This window comes from Gossypium arboreum, chromosome 6 (assembly GCF_025698485.1).
Source record: "Gossypium arboreum isolate Shixiya-1 chromosome 6, ASM2569848v2, whole genome shotgun sequence".
NCBI classification, from domain to species: domain Eukaryota; kingdom Viridiplantae; phylum Streptophyta; class Magnoliopsida; order Malvales; family Malvaceae; genus Gossypium; species Gossypium arboreum.
This window is the reverse complement of record NC_069075.1, coordinates 16,114,240-16,141,217: the sequence shown is the minus strand read 5'-3', so window position 1 is coordinate 16,141,217 and position 26,978 is coordinate 16,114,240. Positions and strand designations below refer to the sequence as shown.

General features: G+C 34.3%; 1 protein-coding gene across 4 annotated transcripts; it reads left to right on the top strand.

The window, feature by feature from the left end:
• Window positions 1-9,094: 9,094 nt before the first annotated feature.
• On the top strand, window positions 9,095-26,852 carry LOC108473556 (mitotic spindle checkpoint protein MAD1). Of its 4 annotated transcripts, XM_017775201.2 has the most exons (16): window positions 9,095-9,448; window positions 9,633-9,732; window positions 10,678-10,838; window positions 13,593-13,790; window positions 13,879-13,971; window positions 14,287-14,403; window positions 14,933-15,180; window positions 15,884-16,055; window positions 16,878-16,988; window positions 17,143-17,346; window positions 18,507-18,669; window positions 24,242-24,332; window positions 24,419-24,488; window positions 25,366-25,494; window positions 25,720-25,758; window positions 26,593-26,852. In XM_017775201.2, the coding sequence occupies exons 1-16, from the start codon at window positions 9,260-9,262 to the stop codon at window positions 26,680-26,682; spliced, it is 2,175 nt and encodes a 724-aa protein (XP_017630690.1). In that variant the 5' UTR covers window positions 9,095-9,259; the 3' UTR covers window positions 26,683-26,852. The 4 variants fall into 4 exon arrangements, with proteins under 4 accessions (XP_017630690.1, XP_052885684.1, XP_052885686.1 ...); XM_053029724.1 differs by lacking the exon at window positions 25,366-25,494; XM_053029725.1 differs by lacking the exon at window positions 9,095-9,448 and having other exon boundaries at window positions 9,633-9,766.
• The last annotated feature ends 126 nt before the right edge of the window (window positions 26,853-26,978 follow it).

Below are 26,978 nucleotides of genomic sequence, written 5' to 3'. Positions count from 1 at the left end.
AAATGGCGTGGATTCGCCATTGAGAAGCGTTGATCTAGCATAGATTCTCGGCTAGAGTCGTTTCCTAAAAATCGTAAATCTAATCTTTGGAGCTGGTGGTCGAGGCGTCCTCTTCCACTATAACTGGCTTACTTGAGTCGAGAAGGATCATCCAAAAGCCAAGGATTGAGCCCAAGGCGGAATGAGACAACCGAGGTGGAACTTTCCCATAAGAATTTCTTTTCTCTTAAAACTCTCTTTATTATTTTTATTATTTTCGTTATCATAATTTCAAGAAACTTTAAATTCTGCTTTTATTTTATTTTCGCCCAAAATCAATTCTTAAATTCTTTTTTTATTTTTTTCCAGAACGCAGGTTTTCTTAGGCACGATTACGCCTGAGATTTCGAGAGACAAGCATTCGTATAATCCGGTCCACGAGGATTCAACCCTACTTCCCTTTACTATTTCTTTTTCATTATTTTACAGGGAATAGGATATTTTTGGTGCTCTCAACGACCGCATCATGGGGATCCCATTTTATCATCATCATATTTTATTTTATTCTTTTTAAAGTTATTGCATCGGCAACTATCCTCACAATTTATCTCGTTTATATCCAGTTATTGCACCGACATTAATAAACAAAAGACTAGAATTCTCTTAAATGATTTTGGATGTTTCATTATTAGTATAAGTCTTGATTTTTAAGTTGAACTGAGTTACGATCTTATTAGTATTCTGATTATTACTAGAATCAGTATGAGAATCCACCAAATGAAAGATCAATTGGTAAAAGTATCTGCCTAAAATAGTATCTATAAGAACGCTATTCTGGGTAAAGTATTTAGTATATGTCTGAGTGAGAATCTGTCGAGGGAGGTTCTATTTGGATATTCTTCTGAGGAGTACATTCGCTTTCCAAGTAAGGAGATAAGGTTTTTATTGAGTATTAAAGATCGGAATTAGTTTCAAGAGTGACTTGTGAATAGATTAATCAAGCATGTAAATTGATGAATATGTATACATCATTATATGAAGTACCTGCCAAAGACAAAGATAAAATAAAAAACTTCCAAGATGAGGAAATCAGCTAGAAATGCTTCAAGGTAATCTGGAATTAAAGCTAGCTAAGCTCAGATTTCCAATCTGATTTCATTAGGTACAAATCTAGTTTCAACTCACTTGGAACTGTAGTGTTCGAGTTCAATTTAGGATTTACGATTTGGACAATTTTCAGGTGTGTGTTTTATTCAAGTACTTTGTGAGATAGTGATAATTTTGATTAAGGCATTTATATGATAATTTCAATGTTATTATAAATATAATTTAGTAGCAAAATAACATGGTGAGTGATTATGTGGATTTAAGGCATGATTTTAACTTAAATATTTTTTATATGTTATGTTATATGTTGCTAATATGTGATTTTGTTCTAATTCTTACGGCATGTGACATCATGGCATGTTTGTTTACTATGAACTGTTCACATTAAAAATTTGAAATGCCCGTTCTGTAAAGCATGGATTACAATGGCTATCGATTTCTGATTTGTATGTGATTGCATGTTTAACATGCTTACTATTTTGATATTGAGTTTACATGTCATGTCACATTTCATGGGGTTGGGACTATATAGTAAGGAGGAAGATTTGGCATTTTAATAATTTGCATTATTTGGTGGTTTAACCATACATTTGTTTTGGCAACTTGATTGCGATTCTGGTTGTTTGACCACATATATCTGTTCTGACAGCTTGACTACAATTTTGGTGGCTTTAACCAAATATATTTGTTGGTGTGTTTTGGATGGATAAGTTTTGGGGACCTCCTTTTGGTGGGTAGCGGAGATGGGTAGGAATTTTGTTGAAAAAAAATCTACATATATGTTTTATAAAAATAATGCATTGTCATAATCATGCACATAAAAATCTACACAATTGAATATTATTATTTTCTGTGATATTTTTGTTTTCTTTATTATAGTTTATGTTAGCAAACTTGATATAAGACTCACACTAGGCTTACCAGCTCACTATTCTAATTTTTTTAAAACTTTTCAGATAATACTTGTGGTTAGGACTTGGATGCAACATTTGGAGGAGATTCTCAGATCTATTTTAAATAAAGTATTTAAAACTCTTTTGGGTTTGTTTTAAACTTTGGACTTTGGATTGTTTTGAACATTTTAAACTGTGTTATGAGAATTTTGATATGATAATTTCAATGCATGCATAAAGTTTGGATCTCTAAATCGTTAACCATTGATTTTATAACTTAAATTGTTTTATCTTTTAAATAAATCTAAATAAAATATTTTAAAATTATTATTTAATCCATGTGAACTTTTGAAAATAGAATATTTGCAAAATAACATTTTAAATTTTGTAATGCAAGTTTTCTTATCTAAACTAATACAAGTATTAACTAGAACTATTTTGAGAATTTACTTAAATTAAACATGTTTTATTAAGGACTTTCATTAACAATATTTCTATAAAAATAATAATAATGTTTTTCGGAAAGATGATTTAAACACATTTGATTTTCTTTTAATTCTTTTATATAGGATTGATGTAGCTTTCGAAATTTGGTCATAACATCTAGGTTGGGTTTGGGGGGTTACAATAACCTAAGTTTATTGATTTATGATCATGAACAATCTTCTTTGAGTTAGCTAATTTACAATCACAACTCCAAATAGCTTGCTGATTTACAATCACAACCTAAGTTCATTGATTTACGATCATGAACAATCTTTCCTAAGTTAGTTGGTTTATGATCGCAACTCCAAACAGCTCGTTGACTTATGATCACAACTGATATTATTAAGACTTGTTGATTTAAGATCACAGCCTAAGTTCATTGATTTACGATCATGAATAGTCTTCTCTGAGTTAGCTGATTTACTATTGCAACTCCAAACAACTTGCTAATTTATGATCACAACCGATATTATTAAAGCTCGTTGATTTACTATCATGAATAATCTTTTTTTAGTTAGTTGATTTATGATCGCAACCCCAAACAATTTGCTGATTTATAATCACAACTGATATTATTAATGCTCACAGATTTACGATCACAACCTAAGTTTACTAATTTACGATCATGAAAAATTTTGTCGAGTTAGCATATTTACGATCACAACTTAGGTACGTTGGTTTCAAATTACGGTTAAGTTTAATAATTTAATGTTTCCTAATCACCATTGAAGTTATACTTGTTTAAGTCATTTGTGATGACAATTTAATTAGGCTGTTTACCCAAACAAGGTTACAGCCAATCGCCAAAGAGTTTCAGCACTAAATAAACATAGTTTTTTCATTTCAAATGTAAGACAACAAGTACAATGAATACAAGGAAATCAAGAGTTGGCACTAGTGTTATTGGGATCAGTGAGGTCCTTTTCTTCTTTTTTTTCTTCTTCCACTTATTCCTTATTGTTTCCTTCATGATTGATAGTTGGAGCAATACTAGTTTTAGCAAGAGTATCGGCAAAATAAAGCCTACTAGAATTTTTTCCACTCTTCAACAAACTCCTCCCAAGAAGCTCCAAAAGGGAAACAAATATCATAATTCAAATGGGCACCTGTAAGATGACTTAGAGCATTGAAATTTGCCCTACAAGCATCAAAGGAACTATCAACCACTTAGGCGTGCAACAGAAAGTTTGATTTCAAATCTGTTAGATAATCTTGAAAGCTTAGCATTGTATCAAACTTATATTTTTCTAGGGCTTCTTCATGATTCTTCTCCAGATTAGCCATGGCAAGTTTATTCTGCTCACTCATGGCTTTCATGGTCTTTTCCAAAACAATCTTCTCAGCTCGCATGCCTCTAACCTCTTTATGTAATTTTTCGTTAGCTTTTTTAGAGAGAGTGAGGTGATCCTCTAGCCTTTTATTTTGATTCACCAATTTCCTATTTTCTTCATCCAATTGTTTATACAATTCACGAGCCCTCTCCAGAGCCCCCATGGTGGATGGGTAGGCATTTTTAGATTCCATCTTTTTCATATCCTCTTCACTAGAACCTTCAACGAATCACATGCTAATCATTCCTGTAACACTCCAAATCCAGCCTAAATGTTATGGCCAAATCTCGAAAGTTACATTAACAACATTCAAAAATCATTTACTTATTAAAAGGTAACTACGTTCTAGTTATTTTTATGAAAACTTCAAAATCTAAATACTAAGTGATTTTGTTTTTAAAAAATGCTTATTAAAACATGATTATTTGAAACAGACGATATTTTATCGTAATGTCGTTTTAAGTTATTTAAAACAAGGAATTTATAATTTAATTATTTCTTAAAATGGTTTGGGTAAAACTCTTTTGCAGCGGACTTTCAAAAATACTTAGAAAATCACGAGCTATAATTTTGTTTAAACCCAAGTAAAATTGTAAATAATTTAAATAAACTCGATCGTTTAAAATACTTGAAATCTCATAAGTTTGCATGCATGCATGCATGACAATTTTAAAGTTGAAAAATAAAGAAACACCTAAATAAAAATATCAAATGTCCAAAGTCCAAAAATAACATCCCAATAGTTTATTAAGTCATTATTAAAAACCATCCGAGAGGCTCCACTAATGCTGAATCCAAACCCTAAGTCCATGTAATACTTGAAAGGTTATGAAACTAAAGGAGTGAGCTTTTAAAGCCTAGTGTGAGTCTTTTAACAAATAAATAACAATAAACATACAATCATTATACAAGATAGTCAATTCACTTTATGCATATGATCATGGAAATGTGATTTTATAGAACGATTATGTGTATTTATTTTAAAACATCCTACTTATCTCCGCTACACTCCAAAATTGAGCTCTTCAGAACTCGTCCATCCAAACACTCCAATTTGTAGACAAGCCACCCGTAATGCAGACATTGTTGCTAGTAATGTGGTCAACCTAATAGTATTGTAGATAAACTACCAATAATGCAGAAAAGCTATTAGATTTGCAGATAAGCTACCAGTAATATGGTCAAGCCACCAGTAGTGCAGACAAGGCTTCCTGTACTTCATCCTTACACATGTCCCTCCCTATGCATGTGATGTGGCCATAATAAACATATTTTCACTTGTTACAGAATAACACTTTAGGCATGTAGTTCATGCTCATCGAATCATTTAACACTTTAGTATCACATAGGCATGTTTTGACATGCAAATCACATTTTATCACGATGTATCAAAACATCATATTTTAACAGTCATAGTAATCATATATGCCATAATACCACATATTATGAGAATGAGAACAACGTGTTTTTCAAATCAGCAATAAACATAACCATACAACAGGCTTTCATAAAATAGTTAGTATGGAATCACTTACTTGTATAGTTTGTTTTGACAAATTTAATCTCCCATTTTAGAATACTTAAAGAATTCGTATAAAACATAAATCAAGTAATAATATTTAATTTATGTATTTTTAACAACATTTATTTAACTTGTAATTAATCAATCCACTACCACTTACTTTAATTCTATTGAGTAGAAGGACTTGATGGATCGCCAGGACCGTACGTTGAAGGAAGAACCGAATCTATAGAAGTTGATCAATAGAAATAGTGAGTCAAAAAACGTGATAATATTAAAATAATTCAAAGAATTTTTGAAAATAAAAGAAACAAGGTTTCCTTTACTGTAGAGTGGTAGATAAAGAAAAACATGAAAAAATTATGAAAATTGCTAATTGTCGATTCCTCTGAAGTTTCTTCAATTATGAAAATTGCTAATTGTCGATTCCCCTGAAATTATGAAAATAAAAGAAACTTGTTGATTCCCCTAAAGTTTCTTCAATGACGCAAATGTGCCTACATCACCAATAAGTCTATTATCAGTACCTACAATAATCATAAGGGTGTTCACGTTACCTTCTTAATCTCTAGTAGATTTAGAGGACCACGAACGAGGCTTTAATTTACAAAATATATAAAAATAATTCTTAGGCTCCTCCTTTTCCCCTAAAAGAATAAGTCCCAACTCATCAGTAGCTCTATGTGGCCACGTGAACTACACGGGTAAAACTGACACAGTATCTGCACCATTCTTGTCGTCAATTGGCTGCCATCCATTAGGACTCAAATCTATGAGGCACGGGTGAAACATATTTCTGGCTGCCAACACCTCCTTAAGCTTCAATGTGCAACTTTGACGAAGCCTATAAAATTGAGCCCACTCCACTTCAGATGGGATTTTTAGTCTTCGTAGGCATATACTCTTGCTAGGTATGGACCACTCAATTGGAAAATCAAAATCAACTCTAGAATTATTCTTCACCTGTATGTATTAACAACAATTCAGCCAAAGGTTCAAAGACCAGTTGGAAATGATCGATTCACATCCTTCACCAAGAGTAAAATAAAACAGGCTCAGAGAACCTCTTCGATTACAAGCTTTAAGTTGGCATAGATTTTGGAAAATAGAAATCAACAACACCTCTTTTCGGTGACCACACTTAATGAAATAGGTGATCGCGACCCACTATGAGAAACAAAAAACTGTCCTAGAGCTATTCCATATTCATTAAGAAGATGGCAGAAGAAATGGTGTAAAGGAAGGTGGAAAGCTGCTTCTAGCACGTGTGATGCTTCAGACGTATCAACGTCCAGAGTAGAAATCCTGCACAAAGGATATGAAAAGTGGTATCTACAAGTATATGGGTCAAGTTGTAATATAGTTAAACGAAGTAGGTAAATACTCCGAGGATCGTACCCAAGAGAGGTGAGCACTAAATTAATTCTAATATAAACATACATTAATCTAATTAGTACTTTAATTGGGTTATAGTATGAATAATCAAAAGAAAGGTTTTGGTAAACTATACTAAAAATAATATTAAAAGAAAGTAAGGAAATAAATAAAACACGAGAAATCAAGGAGTAAAATGTATCAAATCTGACCATGGGTGAGTAGCTCATTATAGTAATCATAACCAACTATCGTCTCGTGTTTTCTTATTCAATCAACTAGTCAATATCCTAACATGATCTTTTGATCTTCCACTGACCTCACAGTCCAGATCGATTCAGGATTAAAGTGTTCACGGATAGGTCATACCAAATTTGGGTTAATTCCCACTGTAATGACTTCCTAGGGTTGTCAGGCCTAGTGTTTTAGGTTCTTCCTCTCCTGAAAAGTTGATCCACTCATAAACCCCTACAAAACAATTAATTAATCATATCTCCACTCGCTAATCCCTCATAAGAGGATTAGTTCCTCTTGGATTTAATAAACAATATCAACTTCATAAAAAGAATAAACATGAAGAACAATTCAAGAGAATAGAGTTTAGAAAAAGTTTGATTTGTATTTAAATTTAAGCGTCAAATCCTCATAGATTTTGATTGAACTTCACAAATCTGATCTCTCCACAAAAGTAAATAACCAAAATTGAAATAAAATCTAAACCTAAGAAAAGAGAAAAACTAAATATTAGATTTAAAGAAAAAAATATACAATATGAAAGGTGTGTATAACATGTGTTAAATGAGCCTATTTATAAACTTTAGGGTGGTCGTCGTCCCTAACCCTAGGTCAGGTTGTCCTCGTGCTTAACATTTGATTGTGCAGACCAAAATGTCCCTAGCTTGTAATTATTTCAAGTACAGAGGTGATGTCGCGAGACACCAATTCCTGTGTTGCAACATCAAGGGCAGTATGCTCATATTCAGGATGTCTTCAGGGGTATGTTGCGACATTGAAGGCAGTCTTAGAATTCTTCTATTCTACTCCTTATGTTGCAACATCCAATGCTTTGTGCTGTAACCCAGTAACCAGTATCGAGTTAACACGCCTTCTAATGATCTCCTATATGCTCACAAAGTCTATTAGCTCACATTCGGCTTCTAAGGTCAACAAAAGACTCAAATTACACACTTTATTGAACTTAGCTAAACTTATGAAAATGTAATTAAAACTTAACTAAAATACTTATGTTCAAGCTCCTAAAGTGCGAAAACTAGTTTAATTTGCTATACCAAATTACGGCAGATCAACATGCAGCAAAAGTAAGAAACCCTTTTTAGAATCACTCAATCACATCAAACCTTCAACAATTGAGAAGTCATAGGAAAATTAGGCACCTGAATGCCTCGAACAGTTGAATGACAACTCATTTCTTCGTTCTTTGTCGTATAGGCATAAGCTGTCGTCTCTATAGGTACACCAGCTTCACGAAGTTGCAAGTGTTCATTCTTTGAACCACTATGGTTACCCTGACCACTAAGACCACCTCTTCTTACCCTAATCATAATACCTAACTAAATCTAGAATGACTAGAAGGAGTATTTGAAAATTTTAAGAAGTTTACCTTAAATCATGACTGTTCTTCTCAACAACGTCTCTTTCTCAAAAATTTCAAACCCAAACGGTTCAAATTTAGGGTTAAAGTCTGATCCTTTTAAAGAAATTCAAAGCATTCAAAGCATGAAGATTCACATATCCAAGAGCGAAGGCTCAATTAGCATCGTACAACTGTACATCCCTTTAACATCTGACAAAACTTGAACAACAATTTTGAGTGAAGTGCATATATAATAAGTTTCATTCTTATAAATCCCTCACTTCACTTAACCAAGTTCTAAGAAGAGCCACTTTATAACTCTTATTCAAACTAAGTGGAAGACAAATTGTTATGGTGTCCGCTATTATCGGCCCAGTACCCGGTTACCTGATTGGAACCTACTTGTAATCTGCATAGTTCACATCTTTACATGAGTTCACACATAGTGAATTCGTGGTGAGTTCGTATCCTTTCATGAGCTCTATAAGGTAGGTTCGCATCACTATGCAGGCAAACGAACACCTAGAGAACACGTGTGGATCTTAGAATAAGGTACGTGTTGGCATTCATGGGAGCCTACTTAGGACGTTATGAACCGTATCATATAAATAAATAAATTAACCCCCTTTGAGAGACAGACACACAAAAATACTCAATAGGCTTAATTTATTTTTTGGTATTTTCTTGAGAACTTTTTATCCTTATAATTTTTTTAATGTCAAAAGGACCAAATCAGTGATCCGCAAAAAACCTAATCTGAGTAAAAAACAAACTTTAAGGATCAAAATAGGAAAAAACTATATATTTAGGGACTAAATGATGCATCAAAACTATTTGGTCCAGAAGTGACGGGCGCTTTGTCATTGCCCGAACATAGAATAGAAATGCGCCATTTTCCTTTCTTCCAAATTTGATTTTGAATTGTTGAGAAAAAGAGAGAGAAACCCTAGAAATTTGAATTTGTGGAGACAATATGATCCTGAGGACTCCACCACCCAAGAAGCAAAGAGCCGAACCCATACTTCACGAGAGTCCGTCACCGCAAGTAGCTTCCGAGGGACGTCTCGTCATCTATGAGGACAATCCTCTGGCGGCGCCTCCGCCGGAGTCGCCTCACCAGCCCTCTGATCACCTCCTCTGCACTTATCAATGCCGACAGATGGTAGTCTTGTGTTAATTCCTGCATCAGTTAGCATTCATATTCCAATTTGCTTTTTTCTTTCTTGCTTTCTTTCTTAATTTCATTGTTTTATTTTCTTAGGTCAAAGCAGATTTTAGCATTCATATTCCAATTTGCTTTTTTCTTTCTTGCTTTATTTCTTAATTTTATTGTTTTATTTTCTTAGGTCAAAGCAGATTTTATAGATGCCTTGAGCAATGCGGAGAAGCAAATTCGTGATTATCAGTCCAAACTAGAGATTTTAAATGAAAACCTTTCTAAAGCCGGTAGATTATATCTACACTTTGGTCTTGTGAATTTGTTAAGTACACTTCTATTTGTATGGATATTGCATTTTTGTGCATATTTTGCAAAATGACGAATGCATTAAGTTTTACTCAATGCTGTTGTTCTTTTCCCAAAGGACTTTCCGCGTGTGTTTATGCTTCATTTACTTGTTTGTGTTTTGCTTTCTAGGATAAGATATCGCAGAAAAGATAAATTGTAATTAATTAAAATTGAAGAAATGACTGAAGTGCAATACCGATTCTAACATAGATTAGTTATTCAATACAATAGTAAAGTCATACATTCATTTTGTCCTGAAAAGAAAAACAGCATTTCAACTATTCTGAAATGTCCGAACCCTTTGTCCTTTGTGCTTCAACAAGTAACAAGCAAATAGCAAAAACAACAACCAAATGGTACCTTAATATTAACAAAAAGTTCTTATATAAAGGGCTGACTTCTCATTTGTTCGTGCATAGTGATTTATAATTTACATTCTGTTTACTTTTACCAGTTGTTTTATAGTGCTGAAGGCTTATAGGGTTCCCATGAGGGGAAAGAGGAAAACTTATGAGGTTGCGGTGAGGTTTTGAACATCTTAAAATAGATGCTTAACGCAATTTAAAATGCTAATAACGAGCTACCTGTGGTTGGCCCCACTAATATTGTCATGATAAAGTTCAAAGCTCTGATCCAAAAATTCGTATAATAACAAGCTAGTAAATTTTATTCAGATTCATCTACTGATTTTTTTTGTTCAAATCATATACAGGTGTTGCTTAAGAATTTCTAATTAAAAATTTTGCTATTTGAGTTCATACTCTTTTGAAAATGGTAAAAAAGGAGCTTCTTGCTTTGGCATGTATTTTTTTGGTGTTTGATCATTTGAAATTAGATCTTGCATGATACATTATTTTACACTGATATAATCGTAATCTTTGCAGAAGCGGAAAGGAAAAAGTTTAGGGATCAATTCCTTTATGCAGAACAAGAGCTAGCTGCTGCAAAAGGACGTGAACAGATGCTGCATGACCAGCTCTTGAAGGAAGTCAATGATTCACAGGAAAGATTCAAAAAGCAGTTAGAAACAAACAATGAGCTTAAGGTACCATTTTTTTAACTTGTAAGAGGTTGATAGAAATATCCTTTCCTCTTTGAATGTTTAATTACCTTTTGCATTAATTATGAATAACATACACTAAGAAGTCTTTTAGAACATATGCAACCATTAAAATGCATCAGCTGATCAGAAAGCACAGTAAGTTATGATACTATTGATAATTGTGTTTACAGTATAATTTGTTTTTTGTATTTAAAAATTGTGCTAACAAGGTATCCTCTGCAACACCAAATGTTCTAGCTAGAAGCAGCTAATAGTCATGTACTCATGTTCCCATTTATGAAAAGAATCAAACTGGGAATGTATATGCCTACTCTTTAGCATATGGAAATCTAGAATCTATATTAGTTGCACAAACCAGAACTTTGTGTGTACATACAAGTAACACAGAAGAGACTAATCTTCTAGTGACCATTTTTTTGTACCTATTACATTACGAAAAATGTGCCTAGGTGCATTAGATGTGCTGTTGTTGTTTGGTGCTAAGGTGCAGTGCCTACTCAGACTCCTTTAAAGCACATAATGACCATCATTGATACTATAATAATGTGTAGTTTGTCAAGGCTCACTTTAGGCACTAGAATCCTTATGTTGCTTGGGGCGTAAGGCCCTTCTTGTCCAAGGGAAGTGAGGTGCATATGAATATGTTTGTAATTTTATGTGTGTGTATATGTATTTATATAAATATAAAATAAGCTTAAGATGTATAATTTTGGAACTCAAAAGCTTGGTCCAATTTATCGACAAAACATGCAAAATTTTCTTTTAACTATGTAGGTCATATACATAATTTTCTTATGGTCTCATTTTTGTTGTCAAATACTTAAACATTGACAAGTAAAGAGTTCAATATTATCCCTCTTTTACTAGCAAAGGTACATCAAATGAAAAGAGTTAAGATAAAATAAATCAACGAGAAATTTAATCAGGTGGGCCTTTTTATGCCTACTGCCTTATATAGAGCTATAAATGAACTGAGCTTGAATGAACAGATTTCTCTTTGGTTCATTCATTTATTTTTGACCCGTTTGTGTTCTTTTTTTGTTTGTTCATGTTTGGTTCGTGTATGATAAGAATTTCAAAATTATGTTCAAGCTTTGTTTGTTCAAAATTAGATGTTTTTGAGTTCATGAATTTAAATTAAATGAACTTGTTTGTTAATAGTAAATGAGCATGTTCATGAACATATTATCTAACAAGTTTGCTAACAATTAAAAATCAGTTCATGGACGATAAATTTACACATCTTAACAAATTTAATCAAACAAATAGACTTGTTTCTTAGTCTTAGATATAAAATAATAAAACATAAATATTGTTAATTATGTTATAAAAGATAAATTAACATGCAAGTAATAATATTTTTAATTATCTTATACTTGAATGAAAAACAATTTTTGAATGAGCTCTAAATGATTCATAAATGAGCTTGTTTGTGAACATAAATTAACTAAGGCTCTGTTTGTTTCATTGAAAATGGCTTTCGGAAAATGATTTCTAGAAAATGGTTTACTTTTTTGGAAAAGCTAATATATTCTGATGTTTGAATGAATCTGTGTAAAATATTTTCTGTTGTTTGGCAGATTTCTTGAAAATATTTCATAGAAGTTGTTTTCAATGGAACAAACATACATTTGAGATTTGTGATAAAGAGTTTAAATGAAGTAGTGAATTGATTACAAAGTGATGTTAAGGTGAAATTATAGTAAATAATGAATCTTTATGATGTTAAGGATTAAATTGTAAACTGTGAAATTTACAATTGAAACAAGAGAAGTGATATGCATGAAAATTTGTTATGTGTAATAAGATATTATAATGAATTATTTGATTAAAGTGCTTATATGGTGAAAAATAAATTACATGGCAATAGGGACTAAATTGAAAAATGTACAAAAGTTTAAGTGTGAAACAATTTAATATGTGAATAAGGAAATTATGATAAAAGTTTAATGAATGTGTTATTAGATGATGAAATATGCATAAAGTATTGTAAAAGTGAAATTGTTGAAAAATATGGATTTTATGATGACAAGGACTAAATTGTTAAACTTGAGAAAATAAGTGGATGAAATAATACAAGTGAAATACATAGAAACTTGATATGTGGAACAAGATATTGAGATAAATTATGTGATTAAAATGTAACAAGAAAGAAAATTGATTTAATATGATTAATTAGTGAATATTGAACTTTTATGACTAAAAGGACTAAATTGAAAAATTATGAAAGTTTATAAGAAAATATTTGATAAGTGAAGAATGCAACATCCCGGTGCTTTGACCCAATGTTCGGGTCGGGTATGGGGGTATTATTGTGAATAGAGTCTTATCAGTTTGGAAAATGTTTTACAGAAAAAAAATTTGGTAAGACATTTTATAGGAATAAGGGGGTAATTTTACCTTGACTGGAAAACATTTTAGATTGACTATTCTATTTTACATGAAACAAACATCGGAAAAGGCGAAAAGTATTTTTTGTAAAAGCTTTTACATTGAAACAAACAGTGCCTAAATGTGTTTGAGTCTCAAAATTTGTTCATAATCGTTTGTTTAGCTTGATGAACGAAAAAAAATCAAGTCGTTCATGATTTGTTCATCAAATGCATAGTTAATTTTTTATAGCCTTTGTGTTATAAGAAACATGCCTAAGCACACCAAGCGTGTGCTTGATCAAATGTGTTTGGCCTGAAGGGGTCTAAGGAGCTTTTCTTACTGTTATATTATGTTTTATAACAGGGGAAGCTGCAAAATGAGCTGAACCTTCGCAAGAAAGCTGAGTCCTCTGCAGCTTCTGCTGAAGAGAAAGCAGCTGATATAGAGGGAAAACTCACTCAATTTTCTCAAAGCATAGAAAGGGAGAAAAAACAACTTCAGAATGAGCTTTCTCAGCTGAAAGGAGAATCGAAGCTTTCTATTTCCAGAATAAGTGCTGATGTGATTGCTTAAACTTGTTTATTTAATTGATGAAAGAACATCAGTTAGCATTTATGTTAGTCTAATCCATATTTTGTCTGGTTTGTAGCTTGAAAGAACGGAATTTAGAGCTAATAGTGCTGAGAAGGAATCAGAGCTTTTGAAAGAGCAGCTAGAGGATCTTAAGAAACAACTTAATGAGGTATTTCTTGTGTCCTGGTTACTTACAGTTTACAATCTTATTGATTCTTGTACTTGATTTTGACTGCATATCCTCTTGCAACATTCATATTTTCTATTATCATATCTCTTGTTGGCTTTTTTGTTTTGTTTTTGCTGAATTACTTAGGATTTTTGCTGTTGTCATGAATTTATCTTATGTTTAAATGTCTGATTCTTTAATTCTTACTATTTAAGATGTTACCTGTGCATATCTTGCAGGATGTAGTTTAGAATTTTGTTTTTGTTTGTCTTTTTTTTAAAAAAAAAAAATGCATCATACATTGTGGTTTTGCAGTGCTTGAACCAAAAGAGTGAAGTAGAGAAGAAGATGTCAAGTTTCACCTTTCAAGAAGTTACTTCCTCCGAGAGCAGTATTTTGATTAAGCATTTGCAAGAGGAGCTTAGAAACTATGTAAGCTTTATTTTTTATTTTTTTTATATATATATTTTTTTAATGTTATTTGTCATTCTTTAAATTCTGTTATCTTTTGTAAAATTATATTAGAGAAAAATTCTTATTTATGTACAAATGTACCCATGTCCATGGAAAATGCCCCCAGTAATATATTTAATGGTTTGCCTTTTCACATTAAAAAAAGATGCATGTGCATCTGCGTGAAGCAATCTGAGAAATTTTGCTTGTCCACTGGTCCTTTGCATGAGTAGAGGAAACTCCGTTTACTGCTTGGTACATTTATATATTCTCTTTGACCTGTTCGTACTATTTGCATAAACTTCGTTCGTATCTCCTTTTTATCTTTTCCTGATGTTTTGGTGAGAATGAATATAAGCTATATTTTAAAAGCTTTGATTGGACTGCTCATTTCATTTGATGTTTTTGGATGGCAGTCGTAATTCTTGTCTGGCTCATCGCTCCCTTTTTATGTTCCTGTTTTTCGTGACTTCTTTCCCTTCTGCTTTTGATTGTGGGTTTTCATCAGGAGTCTGAAGTACGAGAGGCAAGAAAGTTGAAATCATCTCATGAGGACATTGAGTTATTGAAGGCAAAATTACTGGAAGAGAAGGGCCGCAGGGAGAGGGCAGAATCAGAGCTATCCAAGTTGCAAGAACAACAGATATGTTTGAGCAACTTGGAGAAAGAGTTGTCATTGTGGAAGCTCATTATGAAGGACATACCTGGTGTGTCATGTCCTGAAGATATACCTGTCAAGTTTGCAACATTACAAAAGTATGTTACCAGCTTATTTTTTATTCTATTGTTCAACTGTTATGGTCCTTCTGGTTAGCCAAAAGTCCAAAAACAGTGACAAAACTGTCAGAGGTTTTCCTTTGAACCCCCTAAAATTTGAATGTCAATACCATCCTTTTGCTTTCTCCATCTCATTAGGTTAGGTGCTGCTGAAGGAAAAGAAATGGAGTGTTTTGTTTATAGTTTTTCTTTGTTCAATTAGTAAAACTTGATTTCTGAAATCAGAAAGTAGTTGTTTGTTATAGCCTGTGGGTAAAAGTTCTCTAGGGTGAGTGAAAACTTGTTAGAATCATTTACAGCTCTTTAGCTTCTTGTTTCTTTTTTTTTCCCCCTCTGTTGCGGTTTGAATTGCTTGGAGTGATCCTTTCCAGCTAACTGCCTATTTTTTAAGAAATTGTTATTACTATGATCTTTTCCCCTGAAATTATTTGTTTATTTTCCTCTGTACTTTTCATTATGAAATGATCTGATACACAGGGTTTTTATTTTTATCATTATAGTGTCTTATTGAATGATATATTGAAATACATGCTTATGCATTCTTGAAGTTGCTTAGATATTATGTATTTACGCCTTATTCTGCTTGCATGCTTGAATATGCTGTCAATGAAACTATTGTTGCTTCTTGTGTTTTATTAGTCAAATCTTGTTTGCTGAAGTTGAGATTTTCTTTTCCATGCAGGGAAGTGATTGCAAGTACAATGAAGATAGGTGAGACAAATGCACGCTTGAAGCAAATTGAGGTTGGACTGGATGCTGCACAACTTGCTAAACAGAATGCTGAAGCTGAGGCTGCATTGGATAAAGAGAAGGCAGAAATCTTAAAATCAGAGGTCAAGCAGATTGAACTCATGGTAAGTGTTGCATGCAGTAGTCATTTCCATTATGGTACATTTCTTTGGCTTTTTGTTGGTCACTAACAGTTTCCACAACAAAGTGGAATATGAGGGAGATTAGATTTGTAATTTGAGGGCCACTTTGAATACCATACATTCTTGGGGTTAAACTCTATAATACTACTAATGTAAATGCTTAAATGGCTAAGAAAATATAACATGGCAGCCTATGGAGATCTATTCAAATTGTGGTAGGGCAGTTCAGTTTGTTTTTCACCTGGAAGCAAGTAAAGGTAACAACTTGGAAGGGATTCTTTCTTGAGTGGGGGCGCGGGATAGGGGAGAATCAATGAGTTCCCTTGCTTTACTATTTCCTTAAAACAGTTATAGTAGTTGTTACTTGCAATTTGCTGTTTTTCAGGCTATAAACAAGGCTTACTAACTGGGCTGTTTAATATAATATTTTTCATGAAGATTGATTTTCTGGTCATGTTTTATAAACTGTGAAAGCATGGTACTTCCTCCTTTGCTGATATCTGGAATCTGTAGCATATGATGGACATGCAAGAAGAATACAGTTGTAAATAAGCAAATAAGGTAGATCATGAATAGTTGAGCCAGGATAGCTTATTGACATTTATACATGTTTGGGTGATTGATATTGAGAAAATTGTTCTAAACATGTTTTTGTTGATTTACTTCTTGGTTGTACCTGCAGAAGTTAACAAAGATGTGGGCTGATGAATGCGGCCTTCTATACTAATTTTCTTTGTCTAACAAATATAATATTTGGTTTATTCACTTTTGTTTTATTTTAAAAGTTGAACTGTTATGTTTCAGCTTTCCATGGTTACTGAAGAGAGAAATAAGTTGAGCAATGCTATTAATGAATTAAAGAGGCATAAGAATGAAGAAGCAGGTGATGAAGTGGCTAGTGGAACTGTTGTTCAGGTTATGAACTTCTATCCTGTTTCATTACTTTCTAGCCAAGTTTTCCCTCTTTTCTTTCCAAAACCAAAATAAGTGTACAAAATATCCTTCACTCCTAAATGTGTTGTCTTTTCTCATTGTTTTTGACATGTCGTCCCTTGGTTTTAATGTCTAGGAGCTTGAATCATCTCTTGCAAAGAAGGAATCTTGTATTAAAGAATTAGAAAGAAGTTTACATGAACAAAAAGAAATTAATGATCGCCAACATAATGAGATTAAAATGCTCCATGATAGGCTAAATAATGAAGCAAGAAGAATAAAATCACTAGACAGGGAGAGTGATCGACTTCGTTCAGAGATTTCACTATTGGAGTCAAAGGTACATAGCTAAGATTTTTAAATGATTCCGGGAACCAAGACTGATCAACTACGGTTGTGGTTCTATTTGGTCTTTGCTATTATTACTATTTTATGTTTAATCATTTGAGATGCTTTACTTGATTTTGTTTATTTTTAATGTGATGGAGTTGGGCAAAATCATACTTATTGAAGGAATGTTAGATACTTATTTTGTTGATTTTATGTTTCATTGTTAAATATATAAGGACCTATTTGGGCATTTAGGCCACATATTGTATCTTCTTCTATGTGCTAGATTTGAAAGTAGTCTGTACATACCTAGTAATATTTAGATAACAAGTAGTCTATTAAGATATTGAATATCGGAATCGGTTTTCCTTTGAGAGAAATAAGTCAGATCTTATAACTTTTGACTTTTTTCTCATGTATAATCTTTTGAGGTATGCCATATTGTTGGTAGGTGTAAGAATTTATGTTGAATAGCCTCCATTTGGCTTTGGAACCCTCCTCCCCCTCTCTCTCTGTATATTTATTTATCAGTCTACCTACTATCTATGAATATACTTGTTTATTTATTTCTCCATCACCTCTTTGTTCAGAATCAAATTTACTTTTAATTCTTTTTGTATATTTTAATATTCTTTACTTATAGTTGCTTGCCTCAATAGCAAGATTGACGGTAAATGTCCAAGCAATTTTGTCACACGTACCACAAGGCAAAAAAAGAGTGATGTATATTTATGAAAAAACATGCATGTTAAGTTATCACCTATATTTAACTAGAATTAGAAAGTTTCTTTGTTTCACATTTCATAATAGTAAGGGGGCTCTACTTGATTAACTCATTTTTGGGAGCAATCGTTTAACCATATGAAAGGGAGCTTTTGCAGTTTTCAACACAATGTAAACAGTTCAACTTAATTCCTATTCAGTGCTGGAATGCCTAATTTAACTAAAATGAAACTAGTTATGCATTATCAATATTGTTACTTGTCTTAAATATGATCCTTACAGTATCTGTACTTCAATGGAAACTCTTGTGTATGCTGTTTCCTCAACTTGAATGAATTAGGAGGGAAATTTTCTGAATGTAGGGTGCATAGAAAGTGAAATGCTAATGATGCTTGGTTTTCTTTTGTCCTTGTTGAGTGGTAATAACAATGTGGTTTCTTTCCATAGCTGGGTCATGGTGATTATTCAGCTTCAAATACAAAAGTTCTGCGAATGGTAAATACTCTTGCTGTTGATAATGAGGCAAAACAAACTATTGAGGCATTACAAACTGAGTTACAAAAGACAAAGGAGAAGTTACAAGCTCTTGAAGAATTGAAAAGTCAATCAGGTATAATGCATTGTTCTTTGATTGCAAAGTAAATAGATTCAGAATTGAGGTTCCATGTTTTGTTTCTTTTTTTTCGGTCCTTGTTACAAACTTTTATTTAGACCTAGTAATCCGTGTATTCATGTAGTGTTTGTGTATTTTTCTTACATCATAATTGTGTTGAAGGTATTATTTATGTTGGAATTCCTAAAATTAAGGACAGAAAACTTACCTTATTACTAGGAGTTCTCTTGTAAATAGAAACTAATCTCAGTGACTGATTCTTAGGAAGTTGCTGATTTTTAGGGATGTTTTTCCTTGTTTGTGTGAATTCCTCTCTTTATAGGTGTAAACTAATTAGCAGAATGAATAAGAATTTTTTCTAAGTTTCTACATGGTATCAAGAGCTTTAGGATTCATTCGATCCTGCTCATTCGTCTCTAATCTCACTTCCTAAAAATCCCTCCGGTTTAGTCCTCCTCCTATGGGTGACGTCAATGAAACTCATCTCAAATCGAGACTTCACAAATAACTCAGAATGTCAATCAGGGAATCACTCAAGGTGAACTTAATTCCTCCCTTATAATCACCAATCATCGGCTAAATGGGAAGAACTTCTTACAATGGTCTCAATCGGTCCTTATGGTGATTCGTGGTCGTGGCAAATTAGGATACATCAATGGAGAAATTCCTCGACCAACCATAGCTGACCCGACTTATGCCACTTGGGAACTCAACAACTCGATTGTAATGGCTTGGCTAATTAATTCGATGGAAGGCCATATAAGCCGCACCTATCTTTTTTTCAAAACTGCAAAAGACATGTGGGATGCAGTCAAAGAAAACTACTCGGATCTTGGAAACGCCTCCCAAGTATTTGAGATCAAGCTTAAGTTAAAGGATATCCGACAAGGGACACTCAAGTAACTCACTACTACAACAATCAAAATTTTGTGGCGAGGCGGATATGTACTATGAGGCGATTGGAGTGAAGGATTGGAACACACCAAGTTTATGACTCACCTCAACAATGAACGTCTTTATGAGTTTCTAGCAGGACTGAATCGTGAGTTAGATGAGGTCCGTGGCAGAATTCTGGGCAGATCACCTCTACCAACCATCGGTGAAGCATTTGCAGAAGTTAGAAGAGAAGAAAAGCGCCGTCTTGTCATGATGGGAGACTCAAAGGAACCTAAACATGTGACAACTCTTGGCAACCGGTCTCATCGAGACCTCTCGCCTCATCTCCAGAGGTCCACGACCACAAAAACCACGTCTTTGGAAATGATTACGGATCAACCAGCCATGGTGTAACCACCGCAACCGTGTTGGTCATACAAAGGAAAAGTGCTTCAAACTCCATGGCTATCCTGAAAAAAACAGAAGGATAATAAGACTGCCCTGTTATCCTCCACTGCTACAGATGATGTTCTCGATGTTCGCCTAACCAAAACCCAACTTGAGACTCTCCATAAGATACTTGGTACTTCTACTGCTCATGGATCTCTAGCCACCCAAGGTACTGCCCTCAATATTGCCTTTGAATCAAATAATCAATCCTCTTGGATACTCGATTCGGGTGCATCCGATCACATGACAGGTAACTCCACTTTGTTTCACACCTACACTCCTTGTCATGACAAGTCCCGAATCCGCATAGTTGATGGTTCTTACTCACCTGTGGCTGGAGTAGGAGAAGTACAAATAACAGAGAATTTTTTTCTCAATAAAGTCTTACATGTCCCAAACTTGTCCTGCAATTTACTTTCAATCAGTAAACTTACTAAGGATGAAAAACTTCTTGTTGAATTTTCTGCAATTGGTTGTGTGATACAGGAATCGGGGAGGATGATTGGCACTGCTAAAGTTGATGATGGACTATATGTTTGGAATAAAGAAAGCACACAAGGAGGATTGACGCTATCAACTTCAAAAGAGGACACAATTATGTTATGGCACCATAGGTTAGGGCATCCAAATTTTTTGTATTTGAAGAAACATCTTCCGCTGTTATTTCGAAATAAAAGTATTAATTCCTTGAAGTGTGAAATTTGCCAATTATCCAAACATACCCGTGTGCCATACCCATTAAAACCATATATCCAGTCCCAACCATTTTCATTAATCCACAAGACCTAATGGGAGCCAAATAGAGTGAAAAAATATTACGGGGCTAGGTGGTTTATAACATTCATTGATGATCACACTAGGGTATGTTGGGTCTATCTCCTCAAAGAAAAATCTGAAACACCCAAAGTATTCCAAAATTTTCACTCAATGGTTCGAACCCAGTTCAACTCTACCATACATACTCTTCACACTGACAATGGGAGAGAATACTTTAACTCTGTCCTAAGCCCATACCTTTTTGACCAAGGCATCATACACCAAAGCTCTTGTCCTGACACTCCTTAACAAAACGGGATCTCCGAGAGAAAAAATCGTCATCTCCTTGCTGTAGCTCGAGCCATAATGTTCACCATGAATGTTCCAAAATACTTGTGGGGAGAGGCTGTCCTCACTGCCTGCTATCTCATAAACCGAATGCCATCAAAGGTTCTCAATTTCCAAACACTTCTAAATACCCTTCTAAAGTCCTTTCCTCTATTTCGTGTTCCTAATCTTCCAGCCAAAATATTCGGTTGCAAAGTTTTTGTCCATAACCATCAACCAAATCAATCCAAACTTGATCCTTGAGCCCACACCTGCATCTTCATTGGATATTCTCCCACACAAAAAGGCTATAAGTGTTACTCACCAACCTTGTGCCGAATGTTTGTCTCTCGGGATGTTACCTTTTTTGAAAATGAACCATACTTTGCAGCATCTCATCTTCAGGGGGAGATTTTTAATGAAGATGAGACCCTTAATACTCTCCTCATTATACCTCATGATCCTACAACTACTATCACAAACAAGCCTAACAACCAAGGTGCTATGGTAATCCCAAATTTAGAGACTGTTTCCCCTGTGCAGCAGCAAGAAATTAGCCCAATCCTTCCAAATAACAATACCACCACCGAAGTACAGCCCCATGATCAAGGAAAACAACAAAAACAGGTTCCTGAAATACAGGTTTACTCTCGACGGAATCGTGCTCCTGAAACTGATACAGCAGTGCCAATTGCATCCCCAACCGAGGACTGTTCTGAAACAGAAGTCTCACCTCCGTCACCATCTATCTATTCTCCAATTGCAGTTCGAAAGGGCACAAGGAGCTGCACTCAACACCCTATTTCTCGGTTTGTAACCTATGGAAATTTATCTAAGTCTTACAAAGCTTTTGTGACTAATGTTGATTCTGTAAAAACTCCAAAAAATATAGAAGAGGCTCTTGAATCAGCTGAGTGGAGACAAGCTGTGATGGAAGAAATGAAGGCCCTCAAAAATAATGAAACATGGGTAGTCTCGGATCTACCTAAGGGAAAAAAAACAGTAGGATGCAAATGGATCTTCACTACAAAATTTAAACCCGATGGCCGTATTGACCGATACAAGGCTCGACTTGTGGCTAAGGGCTTCACTCAAACTTATGGTCTTGACTACGACGAGACGTTTGCACCAGTTGCCAAGCTAAACACCATTCGAGTCCTCCTATCTCTTGCTGCCAACCTTGATTGGCACTTGACTCAATTGGATGTAAGAAATGCTTTCCTCAACGGAGAATTAAGTGAGGAAGTGTACATGGATTTCCCACCCGGGTTTGAAGAAAGCAAGGACCAAGTGTGTAAGTTGAAGAAGTCCTTGTATGGGCTGAAACAATCTCCACGGGCGTGGTTCAGCCGATTTGCAAAAGCTATGACCAGCAGAAATTACATTCAAGGGCAGGCAGACCACACCATGTTCTACAAGCACTCGAAAAAGGGAAAATGCTGCATCCTCATCGTTTATGTGGACGATATAATATTAACAGGAGATAACTCAAGCGAAATTGTGAGGTTGAAAGAATTCCTTGGTATAGAGTTCGAGCTTAAAGACTTGGGGAATCTTAAATACTTTCTTGGTATGGAGGTAGCAAGGTCCCAAACAGGTATTTCCATCTCCCAAAGGAAATATGTTCTTGATCTACTGTCAGAAGTTGGTTTGATGGGCTGCAAACCAGCCGAAACTCCTATGGAATTTAACCTTAAATTGGGCACTGATGAGGATGGAGAAGAAATCGACAGGGGGAGATATCAACGACTAGTAGGAAGACTCATCTACCTATCTCACACCCGTCCAGACATAGCCTTCAGTGTAAGTGTTATCAGTCAGTACATGCATGCCCCGAGGGAGAAGCACTTGGAAGCTGCATATAGAATATTAAGGTATCTGAAAGGGACTCCTGGTAAAGGCCTGCATTTCAAGAAAACTGCCAACCAGAATGTGGAAGTCTACACTGATGCAGACTGGGCAGGTTCTGTTAACGATAGACGCTCTACAAGTGGCTATTGTAGTTATGTTTGGGGTAACCTCGTGACGTGGAGAAGCAAAAAACAGTCTGTTGTAGCACGCAGCAGTGCAGAGGAGTTTGGATACAAAGACTTATGGGGAAACTAAAAGTGCCTTACACCAGGCCTATGAAGATGTACTGTGACAACCAGGCAGCTGTCAGCATAGCACATAATCCTGTGCATCATGATCGCACCAAACATGTGGAAATAGATCGCCACCTTATAAAAGAAAAAATACACTCAGGAGAAGTGTGCATCACCTACCTACCTACTAGACAACAAGTTGTAGATGTATTAACTAAAAGTTTGAACAGAAACATGCTTGAAGAAGTTGTTGGCAAGCTGGGTTTGATAAACATCTACACTCCAGCTTGAGGGGGAGTGTTGGAATTCCTAAAATTAAGGACAAAAAACTTACCTTATTACTAGGAGTTCTCTTGTAAATAGAAACTAATCTCAGTCACTGATTCTTAGGAAGTTACTGATTTTTAGGGATGTTTTTCCTTGTTTGTGTGAATTCCTCTCTTTATAGGTGTAAACTAATTAGCAGAATGAATAGGAATTTTTTCTAAGTTTCTACAATTTATTTATATATATTTTTCAGGTTAATAATTTGTGTCATATATATTTTTCCATGTTCATGTATTCATGTCATATTGTGTTTTAGTTATTTTTTCCCACATCATGTTTGTATCATGTAATTGTGTCATACCCAACATTTCCAGTCTACTTGTAGTTAAAATCCTTTTTTTTATCTATCTATTTATTATTTTAAAAATTTCCCTAATTTCTTGTTTGCTACATTAAATTTGATTTGTGGAATTAATAGTTCATGTTTGAACCTTTTTGTCTCACTGATTTCTTTCTATTTTAGTAAAACTGTACTTGTAGAAATCAACTCGTATCCTGACTAGGTTATACTAATGTCAGGCTTCATGTTATTTCTAGCAACTTCCATGTTAATTTTTTCCAAGACTGTATCTACACTTGTTCGGTTTAGGGGGGATTTATCCTTCAATACCTATGGATCAGTGCTGATAAATCTAATATAGTGGCTGTGGTGTTTGGTTGTGGGAGTGGTTTATTGATCCAAATTGCCGACCATTTCAAATGCAGCATTGACATGATGAGGTTATCTGTTCTCTGACTAAACTGTGTAGGTGACACTGGGAAGCTGGTTGACTCGTATATATCTGAGAAGATAACGAAATTAAAAGAACAAATTGCGACACTTGAAAAACGTGAAGAGAGGTAAGTTGTGGAAACATTGCTATATTTATTGTTCATAACTTTGATTTGTTACTGCTGATGTATTTGAAAATGCACACCTGCAACAGATACAAGACTGTTTTTGCGGATAGAATTTCAGTTTTTAGAAGAGCATGTTGCGAGCTTTTTGGTTACAAGGTATACTTTGTGGCATTTCACATTTTAGTATTTCCTAAGCTATCTCTTACCTTACGTTTAAAAATCTATTGAAATACCTAAAGCTAAAACCTAACTAATAATTAAAATGCAATATATGAAGTCAAATTATAGATTTGTCTAGAACTATGATACCAATCTGCAAATACCATATTAGTCTCCTTGAAAACTAAAGAAAGAGATGAGTCCTATTTAAGTTTATGCTTTAAGCTTATCTATCTTAGGCTTGGGGCAGTTGACAGATCAGAAGCATGAAACTCAACACCAGTGCTTGAGTTTAAGCAGCTTTGTTTTTTGTATAAATTCTTACTGATACGTCTTGATGCTTTACTTTTGCAATTTTGTGTTCCTTTGAAGGTTTTAGGTTAGTTTTTAAATAAATGAGGTAACTTGGTAGAATTAATGGCATGTACCAAATTTGCCTGACCAAAATTCTAGTAAGCTCTATGGTTGATTTGCCTCCAAATTAATTCCATTCTGTTTCCCTACAGAATATATTGGGAAAGAACATAGAGCTTTTTTCTTAATGGGGGCCTTGTTTTCAATACTAACAATATAATACTAGAGATACGTTTTTTGGTGAAAGAGGATTGAGGGTGTTGAGCAAAAATTGCTTATGATCACATCATGGACTCATTGGTGATTATTGCTGGGGATGTTGGACAAATTAATCAGACCCCAAAATGTGCAATGGGCCAATCACTTTGGTTTTAGCTTCAGAAACCAATTCAAACCAGATTTGGTATCATTTTTAATTCATGGAAGGTTTTAAACCTCATCTGTTTGCCCCTAATTTGTACCATTGCGTTTTTATGCATCACACTACTTCATGGTTTTAAGTTAGTGATTTTTGTGGCAGATAGTAATGGACGAGCACCAGCGTCCTAATGGAATCCCTGTGACCCATTTTACCCTCCAATCAATTTATGCACAAAATGATGATGAAAAGCTTGAATTTGAGTATGAATCTGGAAATACCAATATTTTGGTAAGCTGAGTAGTTGACGACGTCAAACAAAATATAGTAAATAGTCTTATTTCACATTCCACTTTCCCATGAAAATATCTTTTAAGGATTGATTGGGACATTAAAAAAGGCTAAAAGTGCATTTGCATTGCCAGAGACCATGCAAATGCATCTAGATTATTCTACTTAAATTGACTATAGAACCAAGAAAAACAATTAAACTAATGTTACTTTATGATCCAACAGGCAAATGATTATACTGCTCAGCCTGAGATATCCCATCAGGTAACAAGTGTAAACTTTTCCTTCATCACTTGGTTGTGTGCTGTGCTGTGGTTATAAGGAAAGTAGAATCAGACATGAAAGAAACTTGTGAACATGTGTGCAGAAGTGGGCTTTATGGTTTTGCCTTGACTAGTAAATGTTTATGAGTACAATGTTAGTTTGGCAACAGGAGAAAAGTAACTTTGCTAGAGACTGCTATTTACTATGCATGCATAAGGTTATAATCAAACTGCCTCTGAGCATGCAACCATGAATTGGTACATGTATGAAACATTTAAAATCTATTAACAATTCAATGTTGTGGTTAGGTTTTAGCCACTCAAAGCTGAGAATTAAAAACCTTAAAACTTAGCTTATTATTTTATTAGAGACTGGAGCTCAAGCTTAACACGAAATAGTTTAAATATTTGTATAATCCAAGCTAGAGTAGCTCATGAATGGCTTGGTTCCCATCTAATAGATATGCATGGTTTATTACAATGCCTGATCCAGCTCGATTAGAAAGTTACAGCATAGGAAGGTTCTTGGCCAAAGTTACGACAGTTGTTATTCTTGTGATAATCATATATCAAAATTTTCTAGTTTTAAAATGTGTTTGAATTTTGCTGACTGAGTTTTAGCTTGGTTGGCATCGGTATTGTTGTCAATATAGGACATGGGTTTGAGTATGTTGAACCATGTTTATTCTCCTATTCAAGGGTTGGGGAGGGATTTGTGTAGTTCTAGGCATTATATAAAAAATGTTATAATTTTGATACATGTTATTGACCTGGTGCCAAGAGAGTTATGAATTGTCTTAAGGAATTGTTAATGTGTGCTTTGTATTTTTGGCAGGTCGATATATTTGTTCGGAAGTTGAACTCAATTCCAGCTTTCACTGCTAATCTAACAGTTGAATCTTTTAACAGGCGAACCCTTTCGTAAGATAAATCTATATCCAGAAAAGATAGAATATGCCTTAGCATTTATCATTGTCAACACATGATTACTTATGTGGATTGGGGATTTAATAATTTCTCATGCATGGAATGAGTGTTTTGACAATGAAAACAGATGGTAGACTGGTTGATTTATGAAAATCCACCGTTTAAAAATGTTATTATTCCTGAACTTTGTAAAGGGGTCGTTAAATTGTACTTATACGTTGGTCTTTGAGTGAATGCTTTATCATCTAACACCGACTTTAAGTGACTAAAAATATCGAACAGATTGGTTGGGGA

Bases quoted from the DNA above. Each gene is read 5' to 3' on its own strand.
- LOC108473556 (XM_017775201.2), top strand. From the start codon at position 9,260: ATGATCCTGAGGACTCCACCACCCAAGAAGCAAAGAGCCGAACCCATA. The intron at 16,056-16,877 runs GTAAGTGTTGCA...GTTATGTTTCAG, and splicing joins TCAAGCAGATTGAACTCATG to CTTTCCATGGTTACTGAAGA. The intron at 24,333-24,418 runs GTAAGTTGTGGA...CACCTGCAACAG, and splicing joins CTTGAAAAACGTGAAGAGAG to ATACAAGACTGTTTTTGCGG.